Below are 16,465 nucleotides of genomic sequence, written 5' to 3'. Positions count from 1 at the left end.
AAGATCCCAGACACTGGACTTAGGACCATGATGACAACAACATTAATCAGACACATCCTCTGCCCTCAAATTGCTACACTGCTTATTAATTTTTATTTAATGGATTATGGATAGAATCATGTTTTTTCAAACCACCGTTACTTTTCTAGTTATAGATCTATTTTTAATAAACTGAAAAAATGAGGCAAATAAGAAATGAAGCAACTGTGATATGATTGATGGTTATTTGCTCATGTACAATTTCTCTTCCTTTAGAGATCCCAAGATTTCTCGCCTGCTGCTTGATGCTCAGTACCCAGTTGTTGCTGTCGACAGCTACATGCCTGTGATTGATGTGTTTTCAGGCCAGCAAAACGGGAGTCTTCGAGTCTTTTTAGCTATGGGTTCCTCAGATCAGATAATGGCACTACAAAGATTAAGGAATGAAGAAGGAATACTTCCTCCCCTCAGCTCTAGGCCAGCCCATTCACTGGACCAGCCATCTAAAGCACCCAGTGCTCCGGTAGTACCTAAACACTTGATTCTTTACAAAACCATAATGTCATTTTAAGGTCTACCCATGTAATGTTTTGATATATGTTTATGTTGTGAAATGATTATCACAATCAAGCTAATTAATATATCTATCATATCACATAGTTACTTTTGTGTGTGTCTGTGGTGAGAACACTTAGATCTACTCTCTTAGCAAATTTTAGGTATCATAATCTCATTTTATCTTGCATGTTTTAATAAAACCATTGTCCCAAATCCTTATTTCAGTAATGAAAGGCTTAACAAAAGAGCATACTTGCACTTTAGTGTTTGCTATAAATCAAAGGAATCATTGGTATTTTTCTTTTATTTATTTATTTATTTATTTTTATTTTATTTTTCCAGATATTTTCTTTTATTTCCTAGTTTTTAATTTTTTTAACTGTACATTTTTTAATATGCTTTATTGATTGTGCTGTTACAGTTCTCCCAATTTCTTTTTCCTCTGCTCCCCTCCACCCAGTGACATCCCTCCCTCCAGTTGTCCCCCCCCCTTAGTCCATGCCCATTGGTTGTGCATATAGTTCTTCTCAACATCTTCCTGTCTACTCCACTCCCTCCTACTATGCTTCTTAATTCCTGTACCATCTCCCTCCCTTTCCCCTTCCTTCTCCCTGCTGACCTCCCCCCATAATGTTCCCCATACCTATAGTTCTTTTCACACTCTCGTTGCCTATTTAATTTGCCTTTGTTTTGGTTTCCTAGCTTCTGTTATTGGTTGTTGTGATACAGTTTTCATTTTAATATTCGTAGTTTTGATCCTCCTTTTCCTAAACAAGTCCCTTTAACATTTCATATAACAGTGGTTTGGATCTGATGAACTCCTTCAGTTTTACTTTGTCCTGGAAGCACTTTCTCTGCCCTTCTATTCTGAATGACAGCTTTGCTGGATCGAGTAATCGTGGTTGTAGGTTTTTGCTTTTCATTACTTTGAATATTTCTTGCCAGTCCCTTCTTGCCTGCAGAGTCTCCTTTGAGAAATCAGCTGATAGTCTTATTGGGACCCCTTTGTACGTAATTCTCTTCTTCTCTCTTGCTGCTTTTAAGATTCTCTCTTCATCCTTAATTTTTGACATTTTGATTATAATGTGTCTTGGTGTAGTTCTCCCTGGGTCCAGTGGTTTTGGAACTCTCTGTTCTTCCTGGACCTGTAAGTTTATTTCCTTCCCCAAGTTAGGGAAGTTCTGCTTCATTATTTTTTCGCATAATTTTTCCATTTCTGGTTCTTCTTCTTCACCTTCTGGCAACCCTGTGATTTGGATGTTGGCCTCCTTATAGCTGTCCAATAAGTTTCTGAGCCTCTCCTCATTTCCTCTTCTCGTTTCCTCATTCTGCACTGGTTGACTGTTTGTTCCTTCCCTATATTCCAATTTGTTGATTCGATGCCTGGTTTTCTTTCCCTCACCACTAGTTTCGTATATGTTTTTGTTCATTTCAGCAGGACTAGCCTTCATTCCTTCCCTGTCTTGTTTAAGATCTGCTGTTAGGTCTGTAAGCACTTTTATAAGCAAAGCTCTGAACTGTGCCTCAGAAAGATTTCCTATCTGCTGCTTCGTTAGATTAGAAAATTTCTGTCTAGTCAGCTGGGTCACTGGGATCTCTGTCATGATCTGTGCTATCCTTAACAGTTTTGTGTTTACCTTTGCTTCCTGGGCAGGGTGTCACACCTCCTACACTATAGGGGGCGGAGCCCTGTGCATTCGTCATAACCGGGCGTTTTCTGCGGGGGTGTGGGTCCAAGATGGATTCCTGCTGTTCAGTCTCTGCTGAGAGACTGGGAGCCTCCTCCTTCATCCCCACCCACTCCGGGCCTCACAGTCCAAGGCAATGGGGGTCTGCCTTCCCCGGCTTTGAAGTCACAAGCTGACGGGTCTGGTCTGCAGCTGGGGGTGCTCCCCAGGCACTTCTCGCCTCCCCTTAAATACCAGTGTCTGTGCTTACTGCTGTCCTGCCGCCATCACTGCTGCTGCCGCAGACAGCACAGCTTGACCTCTCCTCCCCAGCTGCGCCCCTCCTACTTGTCCGGATGAGCACCACTTCTTTATAACTTCATACGTTGGACTTCCATTTATTTTCTGGAACTTCTGGTTAATACTGGTTTTACGGTAGTTGTATTCCTTCTTAGTTGTGGAGGGAGACGGAGCGTGTCAGTCCAGGCCTCCATCTTGGCCAGAAGTCTCCTGTGTTTGTTTGCTTTCGTGTCCCAGGGAGAGCTGTTGCTCCTACTACGTTGTAAGGGGCGAATCCTTAGGGATTCGTCAGTAGCGGGCAACCTGTTTCACCACGTTGTGGCGCTGTGTGTGTGGGGGGGGGGTCTGAGAAAGAACAATGTCGCTTGCCCAGTACTCGCCCGTTTTCCAGGCACTTCTCCCACTTCTGTATGGGACTGGTGCCTCTCTAGCTGTTGTCCTGGCTGTCATTCCCAGAGTGGATGGGTCTGTGGACATTCTAGGACCATGGGGGCCCTTTAAACAAGTGGACTCTGCTGAGAGACCTCCAGTTTCTGCCTCCGTCTCAGCCCCGACTGGTCTGCACAGTCAGAAGCAATGAGGCTTGATTTTCCCCGGCGCTGGGACAGTGAGCTGCTCTGGTGAGGAGCTCGGAACACTCCCCAGGTGTCCCTCCTGACTTTTTAAAACGTGTAACTGCACTTTCCTCGGGCCTGCTGCTCTTGCCACTGCTGCCACCACCTCACCGTGTCCTCTCCACCCTAGCTCCGCCCCTCCTACCTGTCTGGATGAATATTTCTTCTTTATATCCTTGTTTGCTGGACTTCAATGCACTTTGATTTTCTGGAACTTCTGGTTGTTTCTAGTTTTGAGTTAATTGTATTCCTTCTTAGTTGTGGAGAGAGATGTAGCATGTCTGTCTACGCCTCCATCTTGGCCAGATAGTAGTGTTTTATTTTTTTTAGAAACGACATAAAAGCACAAATTTTAAAAATCATTTATAATATTCTCAAGTCTTATTAGGTGTTACATGCCCTTCACATTGCAGTGTAGAAAGTTAGAAAATATTATGCACTGTGAGCACAAGTTTTTGAAATGTTGGATAACAACAAATACAGTTTTTTTTCTTTATATTCATAAGTTCCTCATCCAGTTCAACATCTACAGAACTGAATTTTTAAATTACTATAATACTATATGGCAGAATTGAGCAGGTGCTATAATTTGGAGAGGTGTTTTTCCCTTATATTTTTCTTTTCTGGGGAATCAAATTGTAAGTTTTCTGTTTCCAAAAGGAAGGTTTTTGAGCAGGTATGGCTAACATATGTTTTTAGATTTCAAAGCAAAGACTTAATTCAATCTCTGTTCCAATTTTATTGAATGTTAAACATGTATAAGTCATATAGTCTGACCCTTATCTAAATCTTGAATTCCTCCTTTGAATATTCCCAATAATTAGTTATCTAGTGTCTGCTGAAGCTGTATAAAATAGAGGTAAAGAACTTTGGCTCTGGAATAAGACTACCTGAGTGCAGACCCTGGTTCCACTATAACTAGCTATGCATGTTAAGTTAGCTAATATAAGTGAAGGGCTTAATAGAATGCCTGGCTCATAGTAAGTAGTAACTACATTATTAATTATTAGTAGAAGTACCTTCTGTAACAGTATATTCACTGCTTCCCCAAGTAGTCCTTAACCATTAATGAACAGTTTTGGTATTATTCCTCACTTCATTAAAAATAGTAATTAAGTAAATTAATAATAATTAAGTAAACTTGCTTCAAATATGTGTTCCTTGTTTTATTAAGGAAATAGCCTTTTATTCTTAATGTACTGAGGAATGTATGAGGGTATCAAGAAGGCAACAGGCCCAATCCCCTCCAAGATCGCCCCCCTTAAGTCCAAGACAGGTGAGGTCATCACTGACCAGGAACAGCAAATGCGGCGGTGGACCGAGCACTACCTCGAGCTGTACGCAACGAAGAACACCGTAACAGACACTGCTCTTAACGCCATCCCAGACCTACCAGTCCTGGAGGAGCTAGACACCCCACCTACTGCGGCAGAGCTCAGCAAAGCCATCGACCGCCTCGCTTGCGGGAAAGCACCAGGAAGCGACGGAATCCCTCCAGAAATCCTAAAGAGCGGGAAACCAGTCCTGCTACAGCCGCTCCACCATCTACTCTGTCGCTGCTGGAAGGAGGGTTACATCCCCCAGGATATGAGAGATGCCAACATTATCACCATGTACAAGAACAAAGGAGACCGCAGTGACTGCAACAACTACCGGGGCATCTCTCTCCTCAGCGTCGTCGGCAAAGTATTCGCCCGGGTCGCTCTTGCCCGCCTGCAGACCCTTGCTTCCCGCGTCTACCCAGAGTCCCAGTGTGGCTTCAGAGCTGGCCGATCAACAGTGGACATGATCTTCTCCCTACGCCAGCTGCAGGAGAAGTGTCACGAGCAGCATAAACCACTCTACCTCGCCTTTATCGACCTTACGAAGGCGTTTGATCTGGTCAGTCGAAGCGGTCTCTTCAGCTTGCTACGGAAGATTGGCTGTCCACCACATCTGCTTGCTGTGGTCATGTCCTTTCACGACAACATGCACAGCACGGTGTCCTACAACGGCGCAACCTCTGAGGCCTTCCCAGTCAGCAGCGGAGTAAAGCAGGGCTGCGTCCTCACGCCTACGCTGTTCGGAATCTTCTTCTCCATGCTCCTCCAATACGCCTTTAAGGACTGCAGCGAGGGTGTCTTCATTCACACCAGATCCGATGGCAAGCTCTACAACCTGGCCGGCTACGAGCCAAGAACAAAGTCAAAGAGGTGCTCATCCGTGAGATGCTCTTCGCCGACGACGCAGCTTTGACATCACACTCTGAAGAGGGACTCCAGCAGCTAGTCACTTGCCTTTCCCACGCATGCAAGGAGTTCGGACTAGCCATCAGCCTGACGAAGACGAACGTTATGGCTCAAGGCACGGGGACTCCCCCATGCATCACCATCGACGGGTACACCCTGGAGGTTGTCAACGACTTCACTTACCTCGGGTCCACCATCTCGAGCTCTCTGTCAGTCGACTTGGAGGTCAACCGGAGAATCGCCAGGGCAGCCACAGTTATGGCCAGACTGAACCGGCGAGCGTGGAACATTCCAGCCTCACTGAGAAAACCAGACTGCGCATCTACCAAGCCTTGCGTACTCAGCACTCTCCTCTATGGCAGCGAGACGTGGACCACCTACGCAAGGCACGAAAGGAAACTCAACAGCTTCCACATGAGGTGCCTGCGACGCGTCCTGCATGTCGCCTGGCAGGATAAGGTCCCCAACACCGAGGTGCTGAAGCGAGCCAATATGAGCAGTTTGCATGCAGTTCTCAGCGAGAGACGCCTCAGGTGGCTCGGCCATGTCAAAAGAATGGATGCAGGCCGTATCCCCAAAGACCTCCTCTACGGCGAGCTAGCAAAAGGCAAGAGGATGACAGGGCGCCCAAAACTGCGGTTCAAAGACATCTGCAAAAAGGACATGACACAATGCTCCATCAATCTCAACACATGGGAAGTTCAAGCAGACGACCGCCTAGCCTGGAGGCTCGCGGTCAGGCAAGGTATGTCACGTGCAGAGGCTGCGCGCAACGAGGAGGCGGTCCAGAAAAGATCGAGGCGGAAGCAGCGTCAACAGCAGCAACAACGGCCATCTACCTTCACCTGTAACAAGTGTGGCAGGGATTGTCACTCCCGAGTCGGACTGCACAGCCATTCTCGGCGGTGCAGATAGACTCTCAAGAAGCTACGCCATCGTCTCTCGAGACGGACGGCTGCCGACGACGACTGAGAATTAGGAACAGATGTTGAATTATATCATATGCCTTTTTAGCCCTTATTGAGATAATCATTATTTTTTTCCCTTTGGTTTCATTAATGTACTGGATTACATTTAATGGATTTCATAGTATTGACCTAGTCTCAACAGTCTAGAATAAATTCAGCTTGATCTGATTACAATAAGCAGTTGTGAGATTTATATACAGTGAAAATTAAGTATCTGTTTTAATATAGGCTAATTAATTATGCCTGTTTCTTCATCTATACTCAGACTTCATAGAGAAGCAAGAATATTCTAAGCAAGTTACTCTTTAAAGCTCACCAGTCTCTCTGTTTTAATAGGCAGAAGACCAAGGAAATGGATTGATGGAGCACCACTTTGAGCTCCATGTAGATAAGGTTAAAGGGCTAGTCCCTCTTCAGGCAACAGTCTGGGGAGAAGCAGATTGTTATGTTCAATATTACTTTCCAGTTCAAGACTCGCAATCCAGTATGCTAAAAGGACCTGAGTTCATTGAAAATGGTAAGTTTGGGAGATTCGACCTTCTTATTCTTGTATAATTCTTTCATTGGATATACTTAGGAATGCTGTTTGTTTGGTTTTTTCTTGAGTGAATTTTGTGTTTCTCAATGCTTCTAGTGTTACCTGGGCAGTGCAAAAGATAGGCTAAGTATTTACTTTACTTTTCTTCAAAATTTTTTGTAACTTTTTGTTTTGATTTGACTTCAGATTTATGGAAAATTTGTAAAAATAGAACAAAGAACTTATGTATACCCTTTACCTAGACCCATCAATTATTTACATCTTATCCCTTCTTATCATTTACATGCCTACTTACTCTTATCTCTAAACTTACAGTTAATTCTCATTATCCACAGAAGTTATATTCTATAAAGTCTTTAAAAACACTGAACCATTGCTCCTGGGGGAAAGGAACATATACATATCTCACATAGATTATAATCTTTTTATTTTATATTTTTATTTTTACATCTTTAAATTACAGTTTATATTCAGTATTATTTTGTTTTAGTTTCAGGTGTACAGCATGTTAGATCATAATCTTAAATCCTAAAAACAACTTATTCTGGTCAATTCTATTTATTTTACAAAAGAGAAAACAAGGTTAGCCACTAACAAATGCCAAGATAGACATTTGTACCCTGTTCACTATCCCCAGAGCCAGAGCTTCTTTCACTGCACAGTATTGTTCCCAACATATCTATCATCTGGTCAGTTCTGAGAGCTAAAATAAGGGGGCAGAGTATTGCTTTTTTTTTAACCTCAGCTTGGAACGAGCAAGTTGGGTGACTCAAACTTTTTGCCATTCTGAGCATGTTGACAAATAACTGCAGGAGTGCTACTAGTATTGGTTTTAGAGTTCAAATAACAGACTTGTACCAAGAATAAATAACAAACTCTTACAAAGCAATAATAAAAAGACAGTCCAATTAAAAATGGGGAGAGGATTTGAAGACATTTCTCCAAAAGACATATAAATGGTTAATAAGCACATGAAAAGATACCCAACATCGTTAGTTGTCTGGGGAATGAAAATCAAAACCATCTCAAGATACCACTTCACATCCACTAAGATGGCTATAATCTTTTTTAAAAAAGAAAGAAAGAAAAAGCCTAGTAAGTGTTGGCAAAGATGTAGAGAAATTGGAGCCCTCATTCACTGTCCACCAACAAAGTAATCTTTTTCTTCTGTATTATGATGAGACCTTAGGTGCATACCATTGCTACTAGGGAAATGGACCTTGATAGGAGTAACATTCTGAAGATATATGTGGCCCCAGGTCTGTGACCTACTAGCTCTTAAGACCTTTGGGTTCACCATGTAACCTCAAGGTGTTCATATCCTCATCTACAAAGTAGGAGTAATAATACCTGTTTTGTTTCCTTTAGAGGAATATTGTGAAGATACAATTGAATAATACTGTACATTAACATACTGTCTTACTATGTATAAAACACTAAATGATGTGTTGGATTATTCTAAATTGCTTTTCTTTTCCAAAGGAATCACTCTGAAGCCTTTCAGATCTACAACCACACTCTGTGTTCCAGACCCTATCTTTCATAGTGAGCACCATCACTCTCTCCTGTTGCCAACTGAAGTTCCAGTGCAAAGGCTCCTGCTCAGTGCCTTCTCTGCACAAGCGCTTGTGCCTGAAGGTGGAGTCCACTTTGAAATCTGGTGCAGGTAGTATGGAGAACCCAACCCTGTGCCTAGGAAGCAAATACACAAACATAGAGCATCCTTTCCATAACCAGCCTAAGCTAAATTGTAAGGAAAATAAACAGTCCCTTCTGCCCTTCTTTATATTATTTGTGTTTGCTAGTGACTCTTGTCCAGATTTTACTGGAACCTATTAAATTATTAGACTCTTGGGAGCAGTTGTATCTTACACTTCTAACCACTACTAACAATTATAAGTAAAGTTCTATCCGTTTTACCTCCTACTATCTCTCAGATGTAGCAATTACCTTTTTTCTGATTATCTTACTGCCTTATTTAGTTCAGGCCCACATCATATCATGTATTGGCCTTCTAGTCTCACTTCTTATAATCTGTTCTTTCCACCACTCATATCACAGACTTTGGCAATTTCCAGGGAAAATAATGGCATTAAAACAGGTGTTCAACCTCCTCCTTTGCATCCCCACCCCCAAGAAATCAACTAAAATGACTAAGTATAAACCTAAAAACAGAGGAAACAGCATCAGGAGCAGAACTAGGGAAGAGTACCGGCCACTTGCCAAAACCTTTTCCTAAATAGAATCAGGTGGAAATTAGGTTTGATAACTTTGTGATCTAAGAATGGGATGTTTTGAGATAAGAAGGAAGTAGTATAAATACTAAGAGATCCTCATTACCCCTTCAAATTAGAGGGGCTTGAGCCTGAAGCTATAGAAGAGAATGGGACTGCTCCACCACCTAGAACCACTTGTGCTCCTACTGCAGGATGGATGCTTTCAGGGGTGGCTACTCCCAAAGATCCAGGCCAAATGCAGATACCTCAGACAAAAAGCTGGTGGGAACCTGAGTTTTGTCCTGAACACACAGTATAACTTCTGGGTTTCTGTCTCCATGTAACAGGCAGTAAATGCAGCCAGACACAACCATAGCTATATACCACAAATAGAGATCAGGCTCCAAAGATAACAAGATACTGAAAGTTAATCCCTCAGGCCGACTGAATCATTCATCCACCTAATTCTTCCAACTGACAGCTTGTGCTTTTGTGGCTTACAGATACTATTATCCTAATGTGAGAGACCAGATGGTCGCCAGAGGAATCTTGCCGTTATCGAGGATCTGTGCCATGGTAACCATGCAGCACCGTGAGAATGTAGGAATACAGACCTTTAGTCTCCCTTTAAGCCCCAGGCTTGAGAATAGGAAAGAACTAAGGAACCAATCATCAGGTAATTGAAGGCTATTTTGTCTTTCCCTTTCAAAGTCAGTATACATAAATATCTTTTTCTCTAAATTAGTGATTCTTCACATTTTGTGGTACCTAACTCTTAAGAATCTGATAAAAACTATGAGACACCTTCTCTTAGAAAAATTGGTGTAGAAAATACACTGCAAATTTAGCATACAATTTTAGAAAATTCATAGTTCCATAGACTGTCTATATAAATGTTGCTTGCCTCATTTCACCTTTAACTTCAGCAATTATTTAATAAGCCCTCGCAGCCTAAATCCTAAGTATTATGGTGCTGACTGGTGTGGCACAGTTGATTGGGTGTTGTCTGCCAACCAAGAGCTCACAGTTTTGATTCCTGGACAGGGCACATGCCTAGGTTGTGGGGGTGGGTCCCCAGTTGGGGATATAGGAGAGGCAACCAATCAGTGTTTATCTCCCTCTCTTCCTCTGTTCACCTCCATCTAAAAATAAGTAAAATAAAATAAATAAGCCCTAAGTATTATATAGGTATACTCAGAGAATTATTATTCCAAGGCAACATAAGCAGATATGGGATTGGGAAAAATAATTAGCATGAACTGGAAATTCACTGTAAAGAAGGAGAAGGTTAGGATTTAAATTAGAAGGAATTAATTAGAATTTGAAGTTTTGTGGGTTTTTTAATTTAATCTTGATTGTATTTTTTCCCATTACCATTTAGTCTTCTTATATCCCCTCCCCCCAGCAATCACCACACTGTTGTCTATGTCCATGAATCCTTTTTCCTTTTTGCTCAGTTTGAAGTTTTGAATTATATCTTAACAGTTTCAGCAGGATGACCTACCCTCCCAGTACATAACAGATAAGTAGGATTGGCCTCCTAAGTCAAGTTACTGCACAAGCTTGCTGGAGAGTATCTGCTGAAACAAAAGATTTTAGCTTTGCCACGATTAAGATTGAGTTGTTCCTCCTGATGCTCACTGATCAGTTTGTTCTATTGCTCCTTAAAGCTTTCCCTAAAATGTGATAGTGGGATGGTAGATTTATTTAAAAAAAAAAAAAAAAGGCCCTGGCTGGTATAGCTCAGTGGATTGAGCTCCAGCCTGAGAACCAAAAGGTTGTTGGTTCAATTCCCAGTCAGGACACATGCTTGGGTTGTGGGCCAGGTTCCCAGTCGGGGATGTGTGAGAGGCAACCAACCAATCGATTAATATTTCTTCCCCTCGCTCTAAAAAAAAATAAAATATGAAGGGTGTATCAAGAGGTGATGGCAGGAGGGTGATAGAAGTATAAGAGTATGGAAATCTTTTAAAAGTTTAAAAAGAAGAAAAATTGGAGCCATCTCAATTCTGTAAAAAATAACTGGAAATTTAGAAAATCTGGAAGTAAGTTCTGCCTCTGATAGTTGTATAATGTTGGCAGACAATTGAATCTCTGAGCCATAGATTCTTGGATATATAAAGAAAATAGTAACCACTGTTAATGTCTTTATTAATCCTTCAATACAATAATATAATGTGATTCTGACCGTGGACAGATTCTCTCACTGCTGAGGCTCTGTACTGACCATTAGGATTAGTGTTTACCCTCTTCCTTCTTTCCTGACCAGAAGTTTTCTAGAACAGAGATTCTTCCAGCCCACCTTATTTATCTTTTTTTCCTTTTGTCCTCATTCTTCAGGTTTACTAGATGTGGGCCTAAGGTACAGGCGTTCTCCCAGGACAGCAGAGGGAGTTCTTGCTGCCCGAGCTGTCTCTATCTCAGTCCAGATTATCAGAGCCTGTGGTCTGCAAGCAGCAGCCAAGTAAGTCTCCCTTAGAAAAGCAATTCTCAAATGTTTTTCCACTGCAATCCACAAGATATATGATGGTCAGATACACAGAACTTTCTTGTATACAATTTCCAATTCATTAACCACAACTCTACTTTTCTCTTTTTTCTTTTTAAAGAAAGTATATAAGTGAATAAATTACTTGCAAGCTTTGCTGTTTTTAACTGTTATCAGCAACTTCATTCCTTGACCTTGTTCAACAACTTTGTCCTCGACCCTACTTAACCACTTCACTTACTTCTACAGTCACACCTTACACCCTCAAAACATGCCAGGACCAATCATTACAACTCCTGTAATCTCATGTTCTGTCTCTGAGTACCAGCTTTTATTTTTCTAGCTTGTTCGCCTTCAAGTCTGTTCTCAATACAGAAGCCAGTGATCCTATGAAAATTTAAATCAGATCTGGACACCCCTCTACATAAAACACACCATCTCATTCAAAGTAGAAGCCAGACTCCTTAAAATGGCAGTAAGACCCTACATGATCTGACCCCATTATTTTTATGACTTCATCTCTTCCTGCTAGTCTTCCGTCTGATTATTCTGCTCCAGCCACTGGCACTCTTACTGCTCTGAAGACACCAGGCTCATCTTCCTCTCAGGGCCTTGGCCTTGCTGGTTTCTCTGCCTGGAACACTGTTTCTATATATAAGTAGCTTGGCCCTCTTTACCTCCTTCAGGTCTTTGCTGTACTTCACTCTACCTTGAATGTTCTTTCTTTTGTCCACTAAACAAACTTTTATTTTCTTTTAAGACTTTGCAGCTTCTTTGCAGCCTTCCTTTATGTCTTCCTACATATAGACAGAATTGGCACTTTGTCCTTTGTTAGCACTGTGGCTGTAGCACATGTCACTCTTGTTTACATTATTTACATACATGAGTTTTGCCGCACTAGGCTGTGAGTTCCTCTACTCACAGACACCACCTGATGTCCTCTCTGTACCCCCCACCACATAACAGGTGCTCAGGAAGAAGGAGAACAGGAGAACTACGTCACACTCCTGCAGACCCATTCACTTTGAACATTAGTTCAAGAAAGAAGAAACAAGTGCTCCTTAACTTTTTCCCTTGTAACTTAGAATCAGACTGTTTGCCTTTAACTTCATAGTCTTTAAATAACTAATTGAATTACTGCCTGTGTGAGATCTGATGCTAAAACAGCTGGTCAAATGTTCAGTGTAGTTAATGTTTTTCTTCACTAAATTCTCCAAATAGACTTTTTCAATAATTGCCCAAGAACACCTTAATGTTAGTATAAGTGATACCACAGCAGTTGTTTAATCATGTCACCTCCTCACATTAAAACTTCTGATGGCTTCCCATTGTCAGTAGCAGTAGTCTCCTAATTTTAGTTGTGTATTCCTGTTAATAGAAAAAAATGCAGCATACCCTCCAAATATGCATATACTATTCATGTATAAATTATCTCCATGTACTACTATACTAATAAATTAACACATTATAAAATATATCATAATAGTAAAATTTTAATATATTAGATAACAAATGTAGAAGTGTTAGTATTTTTTTCCTGTGCCCAAATATTTGACCCTGTGAACCCCCTAGGTTATACACAATCTGTTTTAAGGACTACTGGTTTACAAGACAAGTCCATTATGTTCAACTAGGCATTCAGGGCCATTTAAAATATCTTAACCTGAGTCTTGAAATAAAGATAGGACTTATTGAAATACACAAGAGGACTGAAAATTATTTTGGTCAAAGAGAACATGTACAAAGGCATGGAGGCATGAAACCTTTGTGTCTATAGTACCTGCTCTGTGTAAGAACCATCCAAGGTCACAATTCTTAAATATGGTGTTAAATTAACTACTATTTAATTGGCAGAGGAGTACTTGAAATTTAGATAACTAAATAGATCTCAGAGAGACTGAATAATAGATGAGAAACTCAGTGAGTAGTCCCCTTCTCTGGGGACTCTTGAAGAAAGTTATCCTGGATGACGGGCAGTTTGTTGTGAGTCCTCACGTTAGTCTATTATAATTTTGATAAGGAAGGGCAAGAAGCCAGGTCATTTCTAATACTACATTCTTCTGATAAGTTGGGAGAGTTCTACGGGATGAGACATAGCATGGTATAATGGAAACAAAACTGTGCTAGAAATCGGACCCACTGGCTTCTAGTCCCACCTTCATCTCCCACTGGCTGTACGTGATCTTGGGCTAGTTGTTTCACCTCTCTGGGTGTCAGTTTCTTCAGCTGAAAATGAAGATTATGAAGGATTTGCATAAAAATGAACAAACATGAAGTCACTTTATAAGCTACTAACTTCTATACCAATGTATGGATTTTTATTATTATTTCCACTTTTATAGATAATTAATGTTACCTTTATTAGCCAGTAGAATAGAGTGGAATCAGAAATCAGTTTTACATTGCCTGTTATTGAAGAGAAGAATTCTTGGTATTCTAAACTTACTCCTTTGAAGCTTCATTCTGGTATCCAGAGAGCAGGTGCTCTGAAGTAAGCCTTCTCTCATTAAGAGACACCAGCCCTCATTTTATGTGCCATTGGTTATCCCGAAAATACTTTTTTAGGATCTGTGTAAAGAAGGTGCTTCCTTTTTATTCACTTGAGTCTTTTAACTCACCTGATCTTTAACTGAGAGTGAGTAGAAACTTCCTTGGATATAGCCAGTAATTTTTAAGTTCCACGAAGGTAGGAAATTATAGCTATTTTGCTAGCTCCCTGCCCAATGCATGACACCCAGAGCAGGTTGAGGCCCAAACTTCTCTGTCATATCACTGCCATCTCTGAGAGTTCCCTATTCAGAGTCTTTTCTATTTTGTTTATTAGTCTGTTGTTGCTGTTCATTAAATACAGAGAACAGACTGACAGCTGTCAGAGAGGATGGGGGGTTAGAAAGTTGGTTGAAAAAGGTGAAGGTTTAAGGGAAAAAAAACAACACACATATATATAGACAACAAACAGTATGGTGATTACCAAAGGAAAAAGTGGTGGGGAGAGGTAGAGGAGAGTAAATGGGGGATGAATGAAGATGGAAGGAGACTTGACTTTGGGTGGTGAACACACAATACAATATACAGATGGTGTGTTATAGAATTGTGTGCTTGAAACCGATATAATTTTATTACCTAATGTCATCCCAATAATTTTTTTTAAAAAGAGTCTTTTCACTGCCATAGGCAGGTTTTCTGCTTTGTATATATTATCTAACATAATTTTTAAAACATTGAGTAATTTGTCGTCATTTTTTAGCCATTGCTATCATTTGACTTATTTTCATCTCATTTTTCATAGACATAATATATATTTCATAATATGCTGTTACATAGACATACACCAGTCTACTATTAATGGTCATTTAACATAATTTCATTAGAAATGAAATTGCAGTAATCATTCAGATATACACACATCTTTGGTATCTGTTGCTATCCTCATTTTAGCAAATAGGAAACTGAAACTTGGAAGAGGCTGAATAACTTGTCAGATGCCATGATTTAAACCCCAATCTGTATAACTCCAAAATATTGCCCTCTACTGATATGTACCAAGTATAGTAAGGATCTTAGAGAAAGGAACCCTTAAGTCGTCTTTGGCACTATCAGGGAATGCTTCAAAAACAGGTGACCTCTTGGCAAGTGTTGGGTAAGGAAGTTTGTCTCATACTATACTGACACACAAAAGATTTGACTCTTTATGAGTGTCAGTTAAAGGTGGGTAGTTTCTATCCGTACATCATGGAACCTCTATACTGAGGTTCTGGCATCTGAGAACTGATCTGAGACTCACAGTTAGGCTTTGGTGTTTTCTTTTTGAACATAAACAATCTCATAGAACACCAGCATCAGACGAGACCACTCTGTGACCGTGACCAAGTGAGACAAAAATAAGAGTACTCCAAAATCTTGCCTAAGCACAAGCCAAAACAAGGTCATTAAGAAAATCACAAAAGTACCCAATAGCCCTACACCCTGGCTAATACCAGTGACTGCTGCTGCTTTACCAGTTACAGCTGTAGCCCTTTTCTGATCTTCCATCCTTCTAGATAGGATTCATTAAGAACACCATTCCAGAGCAAAGCCCCACTTCCCTGAACACTGCTTCAAGTCACCTTATATAAGCCCTGTGCTGTAAGTCCTTTCTGAGACCTCCTAAGATGCCCCATGATTCCCGTGGTGTTGTTCTCCCTCATTGTAATGAGCAGTAAACCCATCCTGTTCAACTGTAGTTGGTTCCTGGTAGTGTTTGGCTGCAGGGCATTGACAGTACAATGAAGTGTCTGTGAAGTGTCACTCTGGTGGACAGATGACTGTTGTCTCTTCCCACCCGCATACACATGCACTCTGATACCCAGGTTACTAAGAAGGCACACTGGCACTGCCAAAAGCCTAGGTAGGAAACACAGTGTTCTTGGTGGCCTCCGGGAAATGCTGGAGATGTTTCCTAGGCAGTCAAGCTGGTTTTTGATCTTTCCTTCTTTTCCTGCTCACTCTTTCCTTACAGGGCTCTGGCTGAACAGGAACCCTCTCTACAGTTTAGCGCCACAGTTGGGGTCAATGCCTTTGTCACCGTTCATCTCTCCTTCCTGCCCAAGGGAGAACAGCGCCAAACCCGTCCTGTGGCCTGTACCTTCTGCCCTGAGTTCTCCCATCACACCGAGTTCTCATGTAACTTAGTAACTCAGCACTGCAGTGGAGAGGCCTGTTTCTTGGCAGAGCTGTTGGAGTTTGCAGAGGTCACTTTTGCCATTTATCACGAAGATACCAAGTCAGGTGAGCACCAAATGGCGCATCACAATCAGAATTAAAAGGGCTCTGTTTTGAATAGTACAGTCTTCCTAAGAGATAGATACTGAAGCTTTTAGAGGGTCATATTCTCTGCAACTTATTTCTGAAGGGTATAATGAAAATAAGT

At 41.2% G+C, this 16,465-nt stretch overlaps 1 protein-coding gene across 1 annotated transcript in view; it reads left to right on the top strand.

Annotated features, from left to right (window-relative positions):
• The window catches only part of C2CD3 (C2 domain containing 3 centriole elongation regulator), a 124,817-nt gene that overhangs the window by 55,492 nt on the left and 52,860 nt on the right, over window positions 1–16,465 (top strand). Inside the window, exons 16-21 of the mRNA XM_090265451.1 lie at window positions 256–502; window positions 6,651–6,831; window positions 8,335–8,518; window positions 9,572–9,744; window positions 11,409–11,532; window positions 16,055–16,323. Of these exons, the coding sequence (XP_090121577.1) occupies window positions 256–502; window positions 6,651–6,831; window positions 8,335–8,518; window positions 9,572–9,744; window positions 11,409–11,532; window positions 16,055–16,323 (1,178 nt within the window). The remainder of the gene's footprint in view (window positions 1–255; window positions 503–6,650; window positions 6,832–8,334; window positions 8,519–9,571; window positions 9,745–11,408; window positions 11,533–16,054; window positions 16,324–16,465) is intronic.

Source organism: Furipterus horrens, unplaced genomic scaffold (genome assembly GCF_987537825.1).
Source record: "Furipterus horrens unplaced genomic scaffold, mFurHor1.1.pri manual_scaffold_2, whole genome shotgun sequence".
Taxonomy (NCBI): domain Eukaryota; kingdom Metazoa; phylum Chordata; class Mammalia; order Chiroptera; family Furipteridae; genus Furipterus; species Furipterus horrens.
This window is presented reverse-complemented; position numbering and strand designations above follow the sequence as displayed.